General features: G+C 36.5%; 1 protein-coding gene across 1 annotated transcript in view; it reads right to left on the bottom strand.

Annotated features, from left to right (window-relative positions):
• Positions 1 to 12732: 12732 nt before the first annotated feature.
• Positions 12733 to 18680, bottom strand: part of LOC140150496 (secernin-2-like) — a 44413-nt gene continuing 38465 nt past the window's right edge. Inside the window, exons 5-6 of the mRNA XM_072172518.1 lie at positions 15140 to 15295; positions 12733 to 13283 (exon numbers count right to left, since the gene is read on the bottom strand). Of these exons, the coding sequence (XP_072028619.1) occupies positions 12829 to 13283; positions 15140 to 15295 (611 nt within the window). The 3' untranslated portion in view covers positions 12733 to 12828. The remainder of the gene's footprint in view (positions 13284 to 15139; positions 15296 to 18680) is intronic.

Below are 18680 nucleotides of genomic sequence, written 5' to 3'. Positions count from 1 at the left end.
ACAACACTTTCATGGTAAATGAAATAAATAAATAAAATTTTGCACACACATCTAATTTTCCTGACTTCATATTTCAAATAAAAATTCCTTTAAAAGGGAAAGCCAGCCTCAATGTAGAAGAGGTCTTGTAATTAGTTTTGGTCAATGTGAAAGGCATTTTTAGGATCACGCTTACATCTACATGACAGTCCACCAAACCATCAACGATGAGAACATGCACACTGAAACAGCAGAAAACATTAATTCCTAATCTCATGTCAACTCTTTTAATTCATTACATGTACTCCAAATTGTTCTGGTCTGTTTGTTTTGTTGTTGTTGTTGTTGTTGTTGTCGTTGGGTTTTTTTTGTCTTTTCAGCTTTTTACCCACGATATCTCAATTTCCAATTTTGTAATACCAGAACTTACGAACTCAATATCTTCGCTTAGGAATGTCCGATTTCACTGCTTTTCGATATATACACTGCCGGTTTGAGTTAACTTACATGTACATTTTATTTTAAAATAACTTAATTAATTAAATGTATAGTTTAAGCCTACTATATTATAATAGATAGTGGCCAGCACATTTATAAAGGACTGGTTACTCACTACAATCTTCACTCTTAAACTGTGTTTTTCTGAATGTGCTGATCATGTTGATTGCTAGTCGGAAACTCCTCTGAAGCTATGGACATGGCATCTTACATACTCCATTCTATAACAGTCTGCCTAGTGCCTTGTGTGTTTTCTCTTCAATCATTTTGTTGAATGTAATTTTATGAATCAAATAGTTATGTGTCATTTTATTTATAATAAAGAAGTTATTAAATTAATAAAGTAAGACAATTTATTTATCTATAAGTGCATGTCAAATGGGGTACATTGTTCAATACTATATGCATAAATTATGCCCATATTATAGCTAGGCCCTAAAAACTTTATTTTGCATCGGATTTTTCCGTTGAAAAGACAAAACTGATGTTTATGATAGCAACCATTTCATCAATAACATTTTGAGTCATTTTTATCCATAAAACGACACAGGATATGATAGATAACTACTTTCACATCAATATGGTCCATATGATCACAGATTGTTGAGAATCTGTGATATGATCCGAGGATATGATGAAGATTTTGATTCTATAGATCTGTTATCCACATGCTATCACGCTGTCCAGTGGTCAAGGAGTAAGGACCCCGGTCAAGGACACTGATATGACATCATAGGTGATGTCAGATTTTCTTCTGCTGACCATATGATGCTAAATATATTAACTATTATTGTTACATTTAGGCCTTTAAACTTTTAAAGTCATAATTAATTAGTTCAAACATAACTTTGGTAATACTCACTCGTTTTAGATTCGTTGAAACGGCAAAACATACTTACTTTTCCTAACAAATCGAATTAAAATATTTTTTAAAAAATTTAACCACAAAAAGTAAAAAAAAAAAAAAATCATTCCAATACCACTAAAATATAATCTCTTGAGTAAACTGACCCCAAACCTGAAACAGGTACCAGCCCGAATGGGCTGGCGACAAGTGCTCCCTTCAATCTTCAGAACAGGGAAAGGCCACTAGTCTAGTGTTTACCCAAGCACTTCCCTGTTCAGACTTTCTGGCTGTCTGTTTTGTAATGTCAGAGAGGGGTTGTCATGGTCCCATATACTGATATACTAGGCCAGTGCCAGTCAAAAGGACATTTCACCTGTGTCCTTGAGTAAATGTTTACATAACTAATTGGGTCAAGATGTGTGATATAAAGTGTAAATGAGTGAGATGTTTGTTCATAATCAGGGTTGGCAACCAACAATTTGGTAGCCCAATTAGTTCTGATTTGGGAGAATTTGAGACACTATTTGCTCATGGCTCGTGCACAGAAGTAAGGGCCTATAGACTGCACAAACCCAATTGGTGCTAAAAGCAACACTGAAAAGCAGACATTGTAGCCGCACTGAAATAGTAAAGTTCAACCATCTCTTTTACAAATTCGCACGATCAAGGAGTTTGTACAGTGTTTGTAATATGAAAAGCACCACAAACAGTCTGCATAGGAGACTATTCCATGAAACTAGGTAAAACTTTTCGTAAGAAAATGCTCCAAAAATGATACTTTCCGTCCGAATTTTTTTAGCTAAATAAGTAACAATCATGAACCATCATGCAAAGATCGCCGCCTCAAATTACCAGATCCATTGCTCAAACGATGTAGCAAGAGAAAGAAAAAAACATACAGAAAAATGGATCATGCCTAGAGTTCATTGTGCTAACACAATGAGCTAAAAATTACCAGTAGAAAATGCTGTTCTCCGGTATGTGGCCGCGAATGCCGGCTAAATTTTCTCCGCTATTTCGTTGGCATTTATCCTTCTAAAACTAGGATTTTCCCCAGAGATAAGAGCCGGTTTTCGTCAGTAGAAAACCACAGCCTCTGTATTCTGGTTCGCCACAGTGGAGTACTGAAGCTTTGAAAGGTTTTATCACGATGTGGGGGCTTACAACCGGCACATCAGTGACATTGGGTATTTACCCGATATTTAGCGCAGTAGAAAATCAAGGTGAGCAGGAATATTCCGGTTTAATCTCTAACCGGAATGATTCTTTATTATACATGTTCAATAGAAAAACGCTGTATGATATATATATATATATACTGTGCCGACTATATTATTTTTAAACAGAATCAACATTTCAATCAAGTTTGCATTGTACACATGTCTGGGCAAGCATGCAGGTTTATTTCATATTGCACATATACAATATCAAGTATTACATCACAAGTTGGTTACTATATATACCATAGTGTTATCTCATGCAAAAATGTGATATGGCTTAATCGAGTTGTGGGTTAATTTACATGCGACATATACTCATTGCACTGTGATCCAGTATTAGCCCAAATAAAGCAAAGGAAAACACCCAAATATAGTTTTCCCTCAGACTCTAAAATGTTTCATATTTTTGAAAAAAATATACAAAGATAAATATTAGATAAATAAATAACTCTTTGCAAATGTTATATTTGGTTTTCTAAAAGCTGATACAAAATAGTGATGACAATTTGTATATAAATATCCCAATTGTAAATTACCAAGACCCCTATTTCCCTTAAAGAATTAAACCTTAATTTAGGCTAACTTTTAAATATTATTATAGTTGTGACAAAATGTAAAATAAGTACTTTTATTAACTTAACTATTATTATAGTATAGATTTCCCGTCAGGATTTAAAAATAAAGCTGGACCTCGGGTCACATGCATGTCAAAATAATTCCAATCTATAGAGGCTACGTACAATCTCCAAAGCAGTGCCCATATGAAATCATTATCTTTAATTTCCATTTATCATACTGACCCAAATACATTTATCATACCATTTTATCTGGTGCTGACTGAACTCTTAGCTCAAAATTATGCACAGAATTAAATTAATCCACCCATGTGAAGTTTGTTTAATGATATGTCATGTGTAGGATTTCAACCTATTTCAAATCCTCACCCTCCTGAACCTTAGATTCTAGAATTAGAATCTGAGCCTGAACTAATGTTGGAGTAGTATACTTTAGTAGACCCTTTTTAATTTATCATCACTGTTATCTTGCATTCCCCCTCTGTCCATGGGAAATGCTATCTATCCTATTCTGATCCAACAGCTATTAATCTTCAACGTTGGTGGCTCACTCCAAAACGCTCCCTCCGAGAACCGGGGAGCAGGTGCAGTTCTCAAAGTGAGCCATCAACGTTGAAGATTTAGCTGTTAGCTCAGAACAGGACAGATGGTGCTCCCATGGTCAGAGGGGGGAAGGCCAGATAACAGTAATGATAAAGAGTCTAAAGAAGACTCTTGAAAGTTTTAATTTTGGTGAATTCTACATGCCAATCTTTCAAGTAACATTGTATAACATGGTATTAAAGTTATAGCTCTGTATGTGAAATGATTTTGTTTAAAATGGTATTAAACTTGTAGGTCTGTATGTAATGTGATTGACAATAATTGAATGATGCTTCCACAACCTTTACAGCATTGCTGTTTTTGTTGTTGTTAATTTTTCACCAGACAAAAATTGACAAAACATTTGATAGACTTGTCATTCACTTTAAAGCTACTCATAAAAATGTTATGAACATTTTTATGATATCACAAAGATCATTACTATAATAATACCTTTAATAAATTACAAAAGTTACTGACTGGTAGTGTGATGATTTCACACTGTGAAATGAACATTGAATAAACAATGTTTCATCGTTGTTTTGTTGAACAGACATAATACAACTTAATTGTCATTGCTTGGTACATAGATTAAAGCTGCATGGGAAAAATACATTCAGCGGAAGACACCAGACATTTCAAATCACATTAACAAGTACATTTAGTGTATCATACATGTAAAATAAACTATTAGACAATGCATGATCTGAGGTTACATGTAGCTAGTGCTCCCAACTCAGGCTATAATAGATTACATTGTAAGGCCAAATAAAAAAATTTGTTTCCACCTCCCTCCTCACTTTCTGGGATCAGTCGATCTTTTTTTTTCAATTTTCATATTAAGTTTTTAATACTTAAAAATGTTAATGCTGATAAGAAGTTTATTAGTGAGTATGAACCACTTGCAAGTGTTTTTATGGATCTGTAAGCCTGTAAGGGCGAGTTTCTCGACAGGAGTCTTATTAAGCCGTAGTCTTAAGGTGGCCTTGAGGCTACTAAGCCTAGCCCGCTCTCGAAGCCCGAGTCTTAACTCTAGCGGATTTCTTCAACGCAAATTCAACCTAGTCTTAGTGGCCTTGCAGGCTTAACGCTTGACAACCTCGTCCCTTTCAACCAGCGACTTAATTGTATAGGCTGTTGGAGGTAGATGTACATAAGCTGTGGTCCTCACGGTTTACCGTACTAACAAGGTTGCCGTCTCATTATCGTGATGTTCCGGGCGCCTAGCCTAGCCTGGACCAGCGGTCTTGTGCTTGGGCTTATACCGTACACAACTTGATGCAAGAATATTGTGTCTGTTTATGTGTCTTTTATGTATTATTTTATTTCCACTTGACTTTTTATGAGTCCAACTTGTATGAATGATACGTCTATGCTTTATACTCGTGATTTTTTCTTTGCATCCCAAAAAGGGTAAAACTGTAAGCCTAATGAAAAGGAAAGCAACCAACGTGCTATCTACTGCTGATATCACCAGTCTTCTTAGATCTCACATGAAGTTATCTGTTGGTACAATATTTATAATTATTTAAGTAGAAGATATAGCAATATTATATGCATCTTATCCGTAAATTCAGTTTTAATACTGCATGCATTATTGTTTCGTGTCAAATATTTACTATATCTTTACCAATTTTGTCCTTCTTCTATTGTATTAAATTGATGTCCAACCTGGTATAATATAGGCACTCCAAAATAATATTGTAATAGGCCTACTTATGAAAAGTACGAGTATCAAACTATTAAGGCTTGGATAGGGACAGGTGGTTAGGTCTTAATGATGATGATGATGATGATGATGATGATGATGATGATGATGATCATGATCATGATGATGATGATGATCATGATGATGATGATGATCATGATGATGATGATGATGATGATCATGATGATCATGATGATCATGAAAGAATTTTTTTTAAATTATATCCGTTGTTAAAAAAAATCATCATTCAAAATGAGTAGGTCTTATGATAGCAACAGCTACTTAAAAAAATTCAACTAACTCAAATGAACACTAAAATAAAATGCTGAAATGTTCGACTAAATCGAACAATTACCTACCCACAGTGGCGTAACTATAGACATTTTCATTTGTGGGTGGGGTGGTGGAAAGCGGATGCAAACATAATAAATGAGGGGCAGGCATCGTTCATGCTGTTTGGGTTTGTAAGGGGTGGAGTGGGTCTGAGGAGTTATGGGATCTGCTTGGAATGTGTCCCGAACATTGGCGTGATTTCTTTTTGACATGGGGGGGTGGGATTGAAAAAAAAATATGGTACAAATGCCATATTTAAGCTATTAAAGCTGGTGACATATAGGCCAATGGTACAAAAATGGGATAAATGCAATTTATTTAACCTTAAAAATTGAGTTTTTAAGGTTAAAATGACCAAATATGAGGTTAATTCATAACCAGGCAATAGCTCCCCCGCTTCCCACCCCCCTAGTTACGCGACTGCTTATTCATGTTAATTGAAAGACCGTCAAAAATATGAAAGATAAACTTTGCGTTACAATTTAAATAATTTGTAAATTGAAATAGACCAAGGCTTACGACCTAAGACCTGCTCTGAGGCAGGGCCAAGAAAAGGCGCTGTAAGCCTGGTCTAACAGGCTTATGAGACTACGGCTACAGAAGACTGATTTCGAGAAATGCAAATTTTACTGAAGCCTGGGGCTAATCCTACAAGCCTGGCCCACGGGCTAACTGAAGCCTCGAGGCTATGGTAGCCGTGCTTGGGAAATACATTTTCAGTTAAGCCTGGTCTTACGACCTCTTAAGCCTTGAGGCTAGACAAGCCAATTAATAAGCCACCCGTCGAGAAATTCGCCCTAAGGGTATAACCCTTCATAATCTTAAATTAAAAAGAAGACCTCACCGTTTGCCTGGTAGATGCTGAAAACTGCTAGCAATGTCAATTTTACATGACAACTGCTGTCATTTTATCACAAAAACAATTCCCTCCCTCCTCACTTTTCCAAAAAGGTAGGGATGTGAAACAAATTCTTTATTGAATACCTGAGTGGAAGAAGGCCGAACTGCAATTTTTTACAAAAATGAGTTAGACCCAGAAATTTATTGCCAGCAGATTGTTCTTCCTTGTGTGTGAAAGATGAGCCAAAAACCACTCTCTAAATAGTCTTCCACGCACACTTAATCATGATTTTCATGGAAGAAAGGCCCAACTCCATGGAGTTTGGCCCTTCTTCCACAAATATTGGATAAAAGAGGAATTTTGTTCATCTATGAAATCTGTTTTTCATTAAAATAAAATTTCTTGCTAGAACATAATTACATGCTTCTACTTGTGCAATTAACGGATAAATATCAAATTTATGTAGCTATTTATAACACATCTGCTTACGGAACTGGCACTTGCAGTATATTAGTGGAAGAAGGGCCCAACTCCAGCTCGTATTAAGACCTGTACCGTTGCCATGGAGACATCATATATAATTTCAAATGTATGTAATATTGTATGTTAATGTATTAAAGGTCCCCTGAAGACAAAAACATTCTGTCTATAAAACTTTTCCAAATATTAAGTTTTTTCTTAATATCTCAAAACAGTTTTGATGGAGTTGGGCCCTTCTTCCACTCAGGTATTCAATTTTATGTGGCCTAATGCATGGCTTGTGCGCAAAGTCCACTGATACAATACTGATATATCAATCATAGTTCTGGGCAATAACCTCAAAATGTACTATTCCATTTGAAATCCACACCCCCTGTGGAGAAGATGATACTACTATTGCAATTCTAGCCTCACTATAATGTTCAATCCAAGTAGAAATTTTCGGGCATTTTATGACCAAATCTGGCCTAAATGTATTGATATACCAAATGGCCGAAACTGCTACCCATGTTCGCGTCATATTCCTGTGTATAGACAATACATTTGTACAAAGTACCCACCTCCCTTGATCTTGAATAGCCAAAACATTCCACTGTTGAATTCGGTAGGAATTCCAAAATCATCCTCACTGTGTGTGTTTTTTTTTTTTCAAATGAACTTATAGCCTAATAAGCAGGTTTTACTTTAAACAAGCACCATGTGCTTAAGAAGTACTACACCTGCCCAATTTTGTGCCTATTTTTGCATTTTTCTCAAAAATTATAAGCGCATTGGTGACAAGTAAGATATGTATATTATAGGGGCAAGGACTACAACTACTGCACTGAAAATTCAGCAACTCATGGCAAGTAGTTATTGATTTATTGATCAAATATTGGTTTTCCCTCATTTTTGACTGTAACTCCACAACTGTTGTCTGGGCTGAAATAAAATTTCCAGTGCAGTAGTTGTATTCCTTGCCCCTATAATATACATATCTTACTTGTCACCAATGCGCTATAATTTTTGAGAAAAATGCAAAATTAGGCACAAAATTGGGCAGGGGTGTAGTACCCCCTTAAAAGCACAGAATGTGCTCACTCTCTCTGCTTGCAAAGGCTGGCCCTCAGACTAAAAATAAAAATCCCTGTGTCCTCACTTAACCCCTTGAGAACTACCTACCGATTGGCCAAAAAAAGTTTTCATTATAAATTGGCCCAATCAGCAACATTGTTAGAATAATTTCACCACACAATAAAATGGTGATTACAGTGAAGGTATCATGTAATTGACCAATCAGAGGCAACGTTAGATTGGGAGTTAGTGCTCAGGGGATTAAAATGTCATCCTGTGAGCATGATGAGCCTAAATGACCTGTGAAATTTTGATACGAAAGGCAGTGAGTATCAGACATATAACTTGAGTTCTTCAGACTCCCATTTCTTATTTTCAATTGGTCCTTGATAATTTATATGAAAATGTCATAAAATATCTTTAAATTCAGTCATACTCATCATTGATCCTTAAAACATGTGTAGATGGTAGGGGTGTGACTTCACAGGTAATTGTGTGCCTGGGTACCCTATGTAATTTTTGGATGGGTACAGTGAAATTGATGGATCAAGTCAAAGTGAAATGAGAAATTTGCACTCAAATTTATTTTTATAATGAAATTGCTTCCAAACAGATGTGAGCGAGTAGCAATAGTATTTAGTGAAAATATATACCTACAAAATATTACAGCTAGTAAAGATATTGTTTGACATGGTTTGATCTTTAAATTATAGTTTATCTATCACAGGAATTGAACTCTGGTCTCTTTGAATTGGATTTTGTGGCTAGGTACCACCCTGCACCTCATTGGTGCCATTGCATTTTTCACACAAGCTTACACAGAACAAGGGCAAGGTTCGTAAACATATTAAATAATGACCCTCAGGTAGCCCATTAAAGTGAATTCAGGCCCGGGTAGGACATCAACGAGTTGGGACCCGGTACCCATATATTATACAAAGCTAGTAATGTATGTTATGCTATGCTAAAACTTAAATATTGCACCAAATGAAACTGAAAAAATATATAGACTGCATTATATACAATATTTATATATTTGTTACAAGTTATGTTAGCAACATACATAGTAACATTCTTAGTTGTATATAAGAGTTTTATTTAGAACTATTCAGATTGGAATGTCAGTTTTTGGTCACCAGTTTTGGTTTATACATAATATAATAATTTTCTGTAATCATACATTGGTAAGTCTAAGTGCCTCTATTGACATTTTGGCTAAAACTAAATAAATAATTAACAACACAGGTATAACTGTTTGATGGGAATTGATAACATCAAATCCATTTTTTGGTGACATGATTTACAGTTTCATGCTGCTACGCAGCACTTCATCAGATTGGCAACCTTGCTTCTTCTTTCCTGAAGTTGCTGCCATTGGCTGGGCAAGAAGCTGGTCGAAAATATTCGCTAAGATATAGTTTCCCTCATCTCTACTACAATCGTGTCATCATTCGCAAATGATGAAAATTTCCATCATTGGGCTGGTTTCTAGCATGATCGTGTCGTAATTAATGATGAAAATTACACGTGTGTACGCATTTTGTCATTGTATTTATGTTTACTCAATGGGCTTCGTAACTACCGTAGCGTGAATTTATTACGACACGATGACGAGGTGCTGATCGTGTGGACGCTCTCATCATTCATGTATCATAATCGTGTCATAATCGGGTAATTACGACACGATGACGAAAATATACTAGTGTGGACTGGGTCTAACATAGACTGTAATCAATTTGCCTACCAGTCTGCTGCTAAAAAGACCTGTACATAGTGCTGAGGCACTCATTTTACACATATAGCGGTATATATAAACAGCATACCATATTTGCAGAGAAATTAAAACAAACATTAGTATTGGGAATCCATTTTACTTTCCAACAAACACTTCTCTATCTGATATCTAATTTCACATAATTATTAGGCATATAAGGCAGAGGGGGATACTCTGTAAAATTACCATACAGGGATGTTCCACAAACATGGGTAGCATTTTTGGCCTTTTGTTATATCAATGACCTCCTTTTCTAGACCAATTTTGGGACCTTCTTTCAAAATATTTGCAATTTTGATTGGAAAATATCCCAATTTGCATTATTGTAACCAAAATTTTGGATATTTCCCCAAAAATTTGGGGAAAAAGTTGTAAAAAGTATAAGGCAATTTGTATTAAATTTGGCTAACAATTTTGACTATTGGTATATTGAGTTGAGGGTAAAAATTGGTATACTGATGGGTAATTCTCAGTGGCACACTCCTACCCAAACCAAACTTGAGTACCCCCTCCCCAGGATATAAGGTCACGCTGAAGCAATCAATGATCACTGGCCATGAGCCAAAGTGCCCATCTCATTTGCCATGCCGTTATTAGGTTAAGTTGCTCAGTTGCTGGAAAAACAAACAAAGGAAATCTGTTGGGATGTGAATTTTGGTCCAGAAAGGTGTTCCATGTCAGTGCATTTTGCTGTTGTGTCAGTTGGACAACTGCTTGGTTACTGACATGTGTTTAGAGTAGAGTATTGAAGTAATCCTGTGTGCAATTTTTGTTCATTTTTATGGAGAGGATTTTAAGATATGACCTTGTGAAAAATTATAAGTTTCTTTTTGAGGCCAGTTTAGTTCCTTCTCTCTTAAAGCCATACTGTAACATTTGCTGAGGAGAACGCCCTCAATAATTTTCAAAATTCTTTTTTTTTTTTTTTTTTTATAATGTACTTTAGTAAACTTACATACCCTGCAAAAACCAAGACTTTAGGTACTGTAGTTTATTTGTGAGATTTTGAATAAACCGTCTGAACAAGACGTGATGTTCATAACACAGTACTTACATGGCATGCGGGACAGTCGTAACCTATCAAAAGAACTGACCGAGTTACGTTCGACGGAGTGGCTCGCTTTGGCATCGTATGCGCTGATATTTATATAGCGATTTTCTTTGTATTGCCTCATCTGTTTGGGCTCAAATTAAAGAGGACATATCTGGCAGTGAAAACTACCATTTGATGAACAAAACCTACAATTCTATTTCTTATGGAAATATTACAATATGGCTTTAATTGAGTCGAGGATCCTTCTGAGAGCGTTTGTTGTATTTTCTCTGCATATCCATATTCATTACTTCTTATTTATACATATTTTATACATCTAATATGTACATATAAATTTTCTTATCCATATTGTATGTGCAGGCACTAACATATTTGCTTTAATCTCACTGACATACTTTTTCATGAACTATGTTTTAAATATACAGCTTTATTTCATACTCTGTTACCACACTGTGCTCTGTTACTATAGAGATTTAGATTTCCATGGCAACCGTTGCCATGTATACCACAATCTTAATTGATGATAATTTTCATAGAGTATGTACTTCAGAATAAACTAGAATATGTACACATCATGCTTATGTATCCTGGTCTTACATAGAGAGAGCTATAGTCCATTGAGTAAAAGCTGCAATGTTTAAACACATTATGGTCACGTTTGGTAAACATAATGTACATGTATTTGCACATCGCACACACATGATAGCTACAATAATTGCATATTGGAAAATTTACCTTATTTATACATGGTTCTCAGACAACTAACAACTTTTCATTATTTTATGATCTTTTTGGAGTATGTTAGGACACCAAAGCAATGGACTATTCCAGTTGAAATCTATGCACTCCTATGGAAGACACCACCTCCCACACATGCACAGGGAGTGTGAGTTTTAAATGGGGTCAGCTGAATGGGTGACTCCATTTGAAATCTACACCCACTGTGTGGGAGATTAAGGTCACATCTTCCATTGGGGTGGAAGAATTTCAACTGAAATACCACAATAACATCAAGAATCATTGTGCAAGTTATCAATTTTCAGTGTGAAATTAATTGTGCAAGTCAACAAAATACAGAATTTCAAACTCAAATCGTATTACACAATTGAAACACCAATTTCACTGCTTTCTGGCAGTTTTGTATGAAATGGCACAATCAGTGGTGGCACCAGGAGTTTTTTCTGGGGTGGGGGTGAAATCTGGGGTAGCGAAAATATGAAAAATATTAGCCCAGAAAGTAGTTTTTTAGGGGGGGGGGCAAATGCCACTGTCTCCTTGGCACCACCACTGGGTACAACACATGCAGCTAGCACTAGCTGCATTATGTGGACCAATCAATTTTGAATTTCTGAAATTTACAGTAATACAAATGAAGCTATTTTGATATGACCTGCACTTTATACGACATTGCATGTTGAAAGTTCTAGATTTGAACACAGGACCTATGAGTTGTACCTTGTACCTTGTTGCCCAAGATAATGCTACATTGGTTAAACTTAATATTGGTAAAACAAAATATTAATATTGTAGATGACTAGATGTAAATAATATTCTGAGTTTTTACTTTAGTAGTGCTACATGTGAACATTATATACTTGTGGTAGTTTTGACTGACTGTATACACCATAAATTAGACATGTGTAAGGCCATACTAATTCAATTGTTGGTCTCAAAGCTAAACACGTTTAAAAATCATGCGTGTTATATAACTGGAAAACTGAAAAATCATTTTTTCATACCCACACGTTGCCTCTACAGTCAAAATAATATTATATATAAAAAATTAAAGTAAATAAAAACCGCATTCCACATTAACGTTTTGATTGCTGAAGAGCTTTGAGACAAACAATTAAATTAATATTGCATTTTACAATTTCATTAACATCAATTATAAAATTTAATCTCTGTTTCTGCACAATCTAGGAATAACTCATCCACTTCAGTATCAGGGATATCTTCCCCTTGTAAAATATCTTCTATACCCATGATGGCTTCGTCTTCTAAAGACGTCATGATCTCCTTCAGCTGCCGAGCCTTCTCGCCACCTGCGGCAAAAGTGACAAGCGCCCTCTCGTGGGCTATATAGAGTTTATGCTTGCGGTCATTTCCGGACGGCGACACGGTGTGCTCCGGAAACTTTTCCATGGTTTTGGTGAAGATGAACGGTTTGAAGACTGAGTGCCTCGGGTTGGGTGTGGCAGTGATGAAATGTACGCACGGGACGTTAGAATCTGGTGATGTCAAGATAGATATCATACTTGCTGTTGTTTCAGCGCCTTGATTGATTCCGGTAGATTCCTCTCTTAGACACTTCATTGCCAGTCCAACATCTACTGATCCTGTGGTATAAGAGAGGTAACAAACACACACAAATATTTGGTTAATTGAATTAACAAACTCAATGATTCTATAGTACTTGTACTTTAGGACATGGGGCGTCAATCCCAGGGGAGTGTGACCCCCCTAACATACACCTTTTGGCAAAATAACCCATTTCTGGTTCTTTTCAGCCACTTGTTGACAGTTCAGGCTGATTGTCCCCCCACATTTCAAGCACTGATGCTTTAGGATAGTTAGGACACTCATCAGTTACTGCTCTTTTATCTACATTTCCCCTTGCACACAAGTCACTTTGTAGCAAGTTGTTCTCAAGAGTTTGATGTACTTGAATTATTATTCTTTTATGTCAAGGCTAAACAAGGCATTGCCAGCAGTTACCAGGCAGTGTTGATAAAGCTCTAGGAAGTAGGTCTTGTTCAACCACTAAAGCTCACTAACTCTAACCCCAAGCTATGTACACTCTTTAATGCTTTTTGAAAGAGACTGGAAATTATAAACACTAAGCAGCTAGTTGATTTTACTTAAGTTACAGAGGTTCTCTATTATACTGGAGAGATTAGTAGTAGTAGTAGTAAGTGTTGAAGACACTATCAGTTATTTGCTGCAAATCAGACAATCTGAAATATCATTGAAAATCAGATTTTTGCATTTTGGTGAGGAGTAAAGGTGTGCTAGGATACCATACAGTTGATGGACCAAACATGACCTAATAAGGGTAATAGATAATACCTTAGACAATGTTGGAGGAATGTTTGTATGGATACTTGTAAGTACACACAACTAAACGGAGCTTCATATCAAAGTCTTATCAGCACTGCCATTTTCTTCCTTTTTTCCAATTATTTTCATATTAATTTTATTGACTTATGGAGGACTGGATGGTTCATGCAATTAAATGCTTAGGAGAGTATCCACTGGAAACAGCATTTAAGTTCCAAAGAGCTGTATGAATACCTTCCTACACTCTCAAAGAAAGAAGGACACACTTTGTTGGACAATGGGTCAGGTGTAAGAAGGAACTTGTCAGTAATTGACCTTTTTGGTAAATCCCATAAGCCTTTGCGAGTACACCTGAGAACTCGTCATTTTACGTCACGCCAATCTATGCCGATGCGCACATCGTTTATCGAACATCGTTACTGCGCACAGAAATGATGAGTTCTCAGGTACACCAACCCTTGCACAACCCCTTGCATATGTATAGATGTGCTCAAGCACACTGACATATTTGGACACTGATATCTGAAGAGCTTTGGAGAGCTGTTGTGGTGAGGGAAAAACCACTGGAAATAAGCCAAGTAAGTAAGAATTGTCCATTCCTCCTCTAGGGATCACTGATAACATCTTTACCAGTCAGAATTAATAGGTAAATTTTCACAGGGAAAATGTTCTGGACATGTGACACCCATGGGCGCAGACATATTAGCATTATGGAATGTGACCCAAGCACAGCAGGTGGTCTACCAATGTATTTGAATAGGAAGAATTCCTCCTTTGATGCAAAATAAGTGACTTGTCGCAAGTTAATAATATTATGGTAAGAGTTTCCGTAGATAAATATTTTTTTTTCGTAGGTAGATATTTTTGAAATTACGTTTTGATGATATTGTGAAGAAATTAAGATTGCATGATATTCAATAAATTTGCAATACACAAATTTCTATCGAAATTGCAGCATTCCAATTCAAAATTACTAAGACTTGAATAGCGAGGTCACCGCCGGGGGTCAGAGATCAGGCTCGAGGTCACACTCACAGTGATACGCATTGGTCATGTGTCCAGAAAATTTTCCTGTGAAAATATACCCATTAATGTTGACTGTTTACATGCATAAAATGTGGTTTGTTTTACTAACCTGAATCTCCAGATAAAGTGCTCTTAATTGCATCAAATCTGCTTTTGCATGAATCTGTTGAATAAGCTTGGGAAAAGTCTGACTCGCTTAATCCGGAAGCAGAGGCATCCATCTTAGATCCAATACTAAGACAGTTGGAAATGTTGCGTTCTCCAGCTGAAAGAATAACAGTTTCATATTAAATTATGATGTTGTAAACCAATTGAGTATCCAGAGCTGTGGGAGCTTTAATTACCACTTTGGCAGCATTTCCCCTATCTTAAAAGTTGTCTGTTTTACAAGCCAGCAAAGACAGTGGTGTAGCGTGGGTCATCACATTGGGGGCACCAACCATGATTGGGGGGGCACCGGGATTGGGGCACCGGGTCTGAGGGGGGGCACAAGCCATTTTTTTAAATTTCAGATCGATTGGGGGCATGTGCCCCCCACTTGCCCCTATAATGCTACGCCACTGAGCAAAGATGCTGATAGATTCAAATTGATAAAGACATCAGAAATTCTATCAAAATCCACCACAACAAAAAGACTGATGCAACAGCAGAATCAGTCAGCCTATGCAGACAAAAAAAGAAAAGAAGAGATGCAGATAGTTTACTCCAGGGACTGGCTAAATGTAGACATGTACATGCTAAATTTTCATCAAAGCGCTAGCAGATGAAAAGGATTTATTGAACTGGAGCACTTCAAATTAAACATTGACGGGCAAAGTAATGCATTTAATATCTTTATCAAAAGCAATGCATATTGGAAGTCATTGCAACCCAGTTGGTTACTGAAGCCTGGTAAATAATTTCAGGTCAGGTTTAGCATATGCATTGGCGTTCTTTGTATGCAAATGGCTGGTAAAACTTATAACCTCCAGTTTTACTGAATAGACTCTTCCATAATTAACCCTATGTGAGCATGTATTTTATTGCAGATGCTCCTGAATGTATGCAGTATGGTATATATTATACACAAGAAAAGGGAATAACCAACATCTTTCTTTGTTTTAGTTTTCTCCTTCGACGATTTCAGGTTGTTGTAGTGGCAGTGACTTTTTCGCGGGGGGGGATTTAAGGCAACTTTCAATAGGGGGTAATATTTGATGAAAATTGTCATCAATGGACTAAAATTTCAAATGTACATAACAGGCCTAAAATCTTAAATATCAGGGCAGCCAGCACCCCACAGTGGGCAGACTTCTCACATGGGGCAGCTGCCCCCTTCCCTCTTGGCTACTCCTTTTGGTTGTTTGTAATTGCTACATGCCAAAGTTCAAACCCAGATGAAACACCTTCAAATTGATTACAAGTCAATTATAGACGAATCCATTTTCACGCATTCCTACACCTCAATGACAGCCATAGCTGGGTCCCCCCTTAGGTCTATCCCACCTAAAATGTGAAATGATGTGGCCTTGGCGAGGATATTAAACTGCATTCCATCACCCTTGTTACACGTAGACAAAAGAATGATGGAAGTTTACAACACAATACAATTCAACATCGATTTTTAAGCGGATTTAATCCACTCAATTGGGCAGTAACAACACCAGTTTGGTGCAGACGGGACCCAGTAATGGCCGACTGAATTCTGACCATCACTTGGCTCGTTGGATTCGTCTATAGATTCTATAAAATAGAAGCTGCTAGCTTAGCAGTTTTTGGTCATCATCTCAAAATAGTCAATATGCGCAGTTGTGCCCTTGTGTTGTGGTAGGATAGTCTGCATTTTGTGCATGTCCACACTATCTCACCTACTCATAGTTTAAGGTGGTACTACACCCCTTGGTAAATTTGTGACTATTTTTGCATTTTTCTCAAAAAATAATAACATATAATAATAATAATAATCTACTGCTCAGCAAACAAAAATGTTTTACAGAAAACATTTAAATGTCGGGTTATGTAAAGGGTATAAAAACGTTTTAATAACATTCCAAAAACATTCTTGATACAAAACATTGTAAACAGAATGTTATTTTGGGGTTGAAAAAATATTTTGCGAAAAATGTTTGCCCAAAATATTTTCAATAACGTTTTAAAATGTTTTCATGACCTTTATATAACCCGACATTTTTAAATGTCATTAAAATGTTTTGAAAAAACATTTTAAGAACATTTCTGTGTTTGCTGGGTTCAAATATTTTAACATAATGTTATTTAAGTATTGACACAATATTTGGCAAAATGTTTGCAAAAATAGTTTATAATAACATTTTTTGAAAACATTTAAAAATATTGTTGTAGTTTACAGTAGTGTGTTTTCATATAAAACGTTTTAAAACCAGCGGCGTAGCTGGGATTTTTTCCAGGGGGGGCAAGCCTGTATGGGACCCAAATCCACCAAATTTCCCTGCACTTGGGGGGGTGAGAGGGGGGGGCCCAAATAGACAATTTTGCCAGGCTTATTGATAATAATCGACGCAGTATTGCATATCGTATGGATTCCCCATCTCTCTGCCCTCCTCTCCCTCTCTCTCTCTCTTTTTCCTCTTTCTCTCTCCTTTTCCCTCTTTTTTCCTTGCACTAGGGGCGGGGGCCCAAATAGGCAATTTTTGCCAGGGGGGGCAATTGCCCCCTGCAGCTAAGCCACTGTTTAAAACGTTATCATGACCATTATATAACCCGACATTTTAATGTTATTAAAACGTTTTTCTCTAAACCAAAAGCCAAAATATAACTTCTTTAAAACGTTTTTAAAACGTTTTTGTGTTTGCTGGGTCAAGACAAGTGGTATGTTATATATGATAAGAAAAGAGGTACCGCTAGATTGTACCTCATTTCTTAACATATATAATGAACCACTTGTCTTTAATCACTGAAATTTCAGTGAAATACAATTGGATTCCATGCCCCTATAAGACATATAACTTTTGTTACCAGTGTGCAGTTATTTTTTTGAGAAAAATGCAAAATTAGTCACAAAATTTATCGGGGGGTAGTACCACCTTAAAGGTGCAACCAACTTGTGAGTCATGTGTGGTTTAGGGTTAAGATGAAGTTGTGAATACTCATCAAACATATTTTCTGTAAGTGCATTTTTTCAGATAGATAATTCGAGGCTTCTTATTTCATTAACTGGCCTGCTGTTTCAGCTTGGACCAGTTGACAACTTGATTGAGTTGGCTGTGTTTTACGACTTGCTCACCGGCATCAACAGCTTGCCAGAGGTCTTGCCAGAGGTCTTTACAGCTGAATTAGTCCTTTAAATTTCTAAACAGTAACTGTTAAACAGCTACAATCTGTGTTGAACTATATAGTATGCAGTTACAGGGTTGCAAGTCAAATCATCAAAAAGTAGCCCAATTTTTCACTTAATCATTGGTTTCTATGGAACAGGAAACTACCGAAAAGTCGTGGGAACAAATGTTGAAAAGTCACCCAATTCTTTTCCTTATGCATTGGTTTCTATGTTACAGGAAACGGGCAAAAGTCACAGGAAAATCATCAAAAGGCACCCAATTGGTTGTCAAAAGGTTAACTTGATGATCCACTTTTAATACACCATGACAACCGCATGCACTGTTTACACTTCTCACAAGTTACATAGTAACAAG

The sequence above is a fragment of the Amphiura filiformis genome, chromosome 4, assembly GCF_039555335.1.
Source record: "Amphiura filiformis chromosome 4, Afil_fr2py, whole genome shotgun sequence".
NCBI lineage: Eukaryota > Metazoa > Echinodermata > Ophiuroidea > Amphilepidida > Amphiuridae > Amphiura > Amphiura filiformis.
This window is presented reverse-complemented; position numbering and strand designations above follow the sequence as displayed.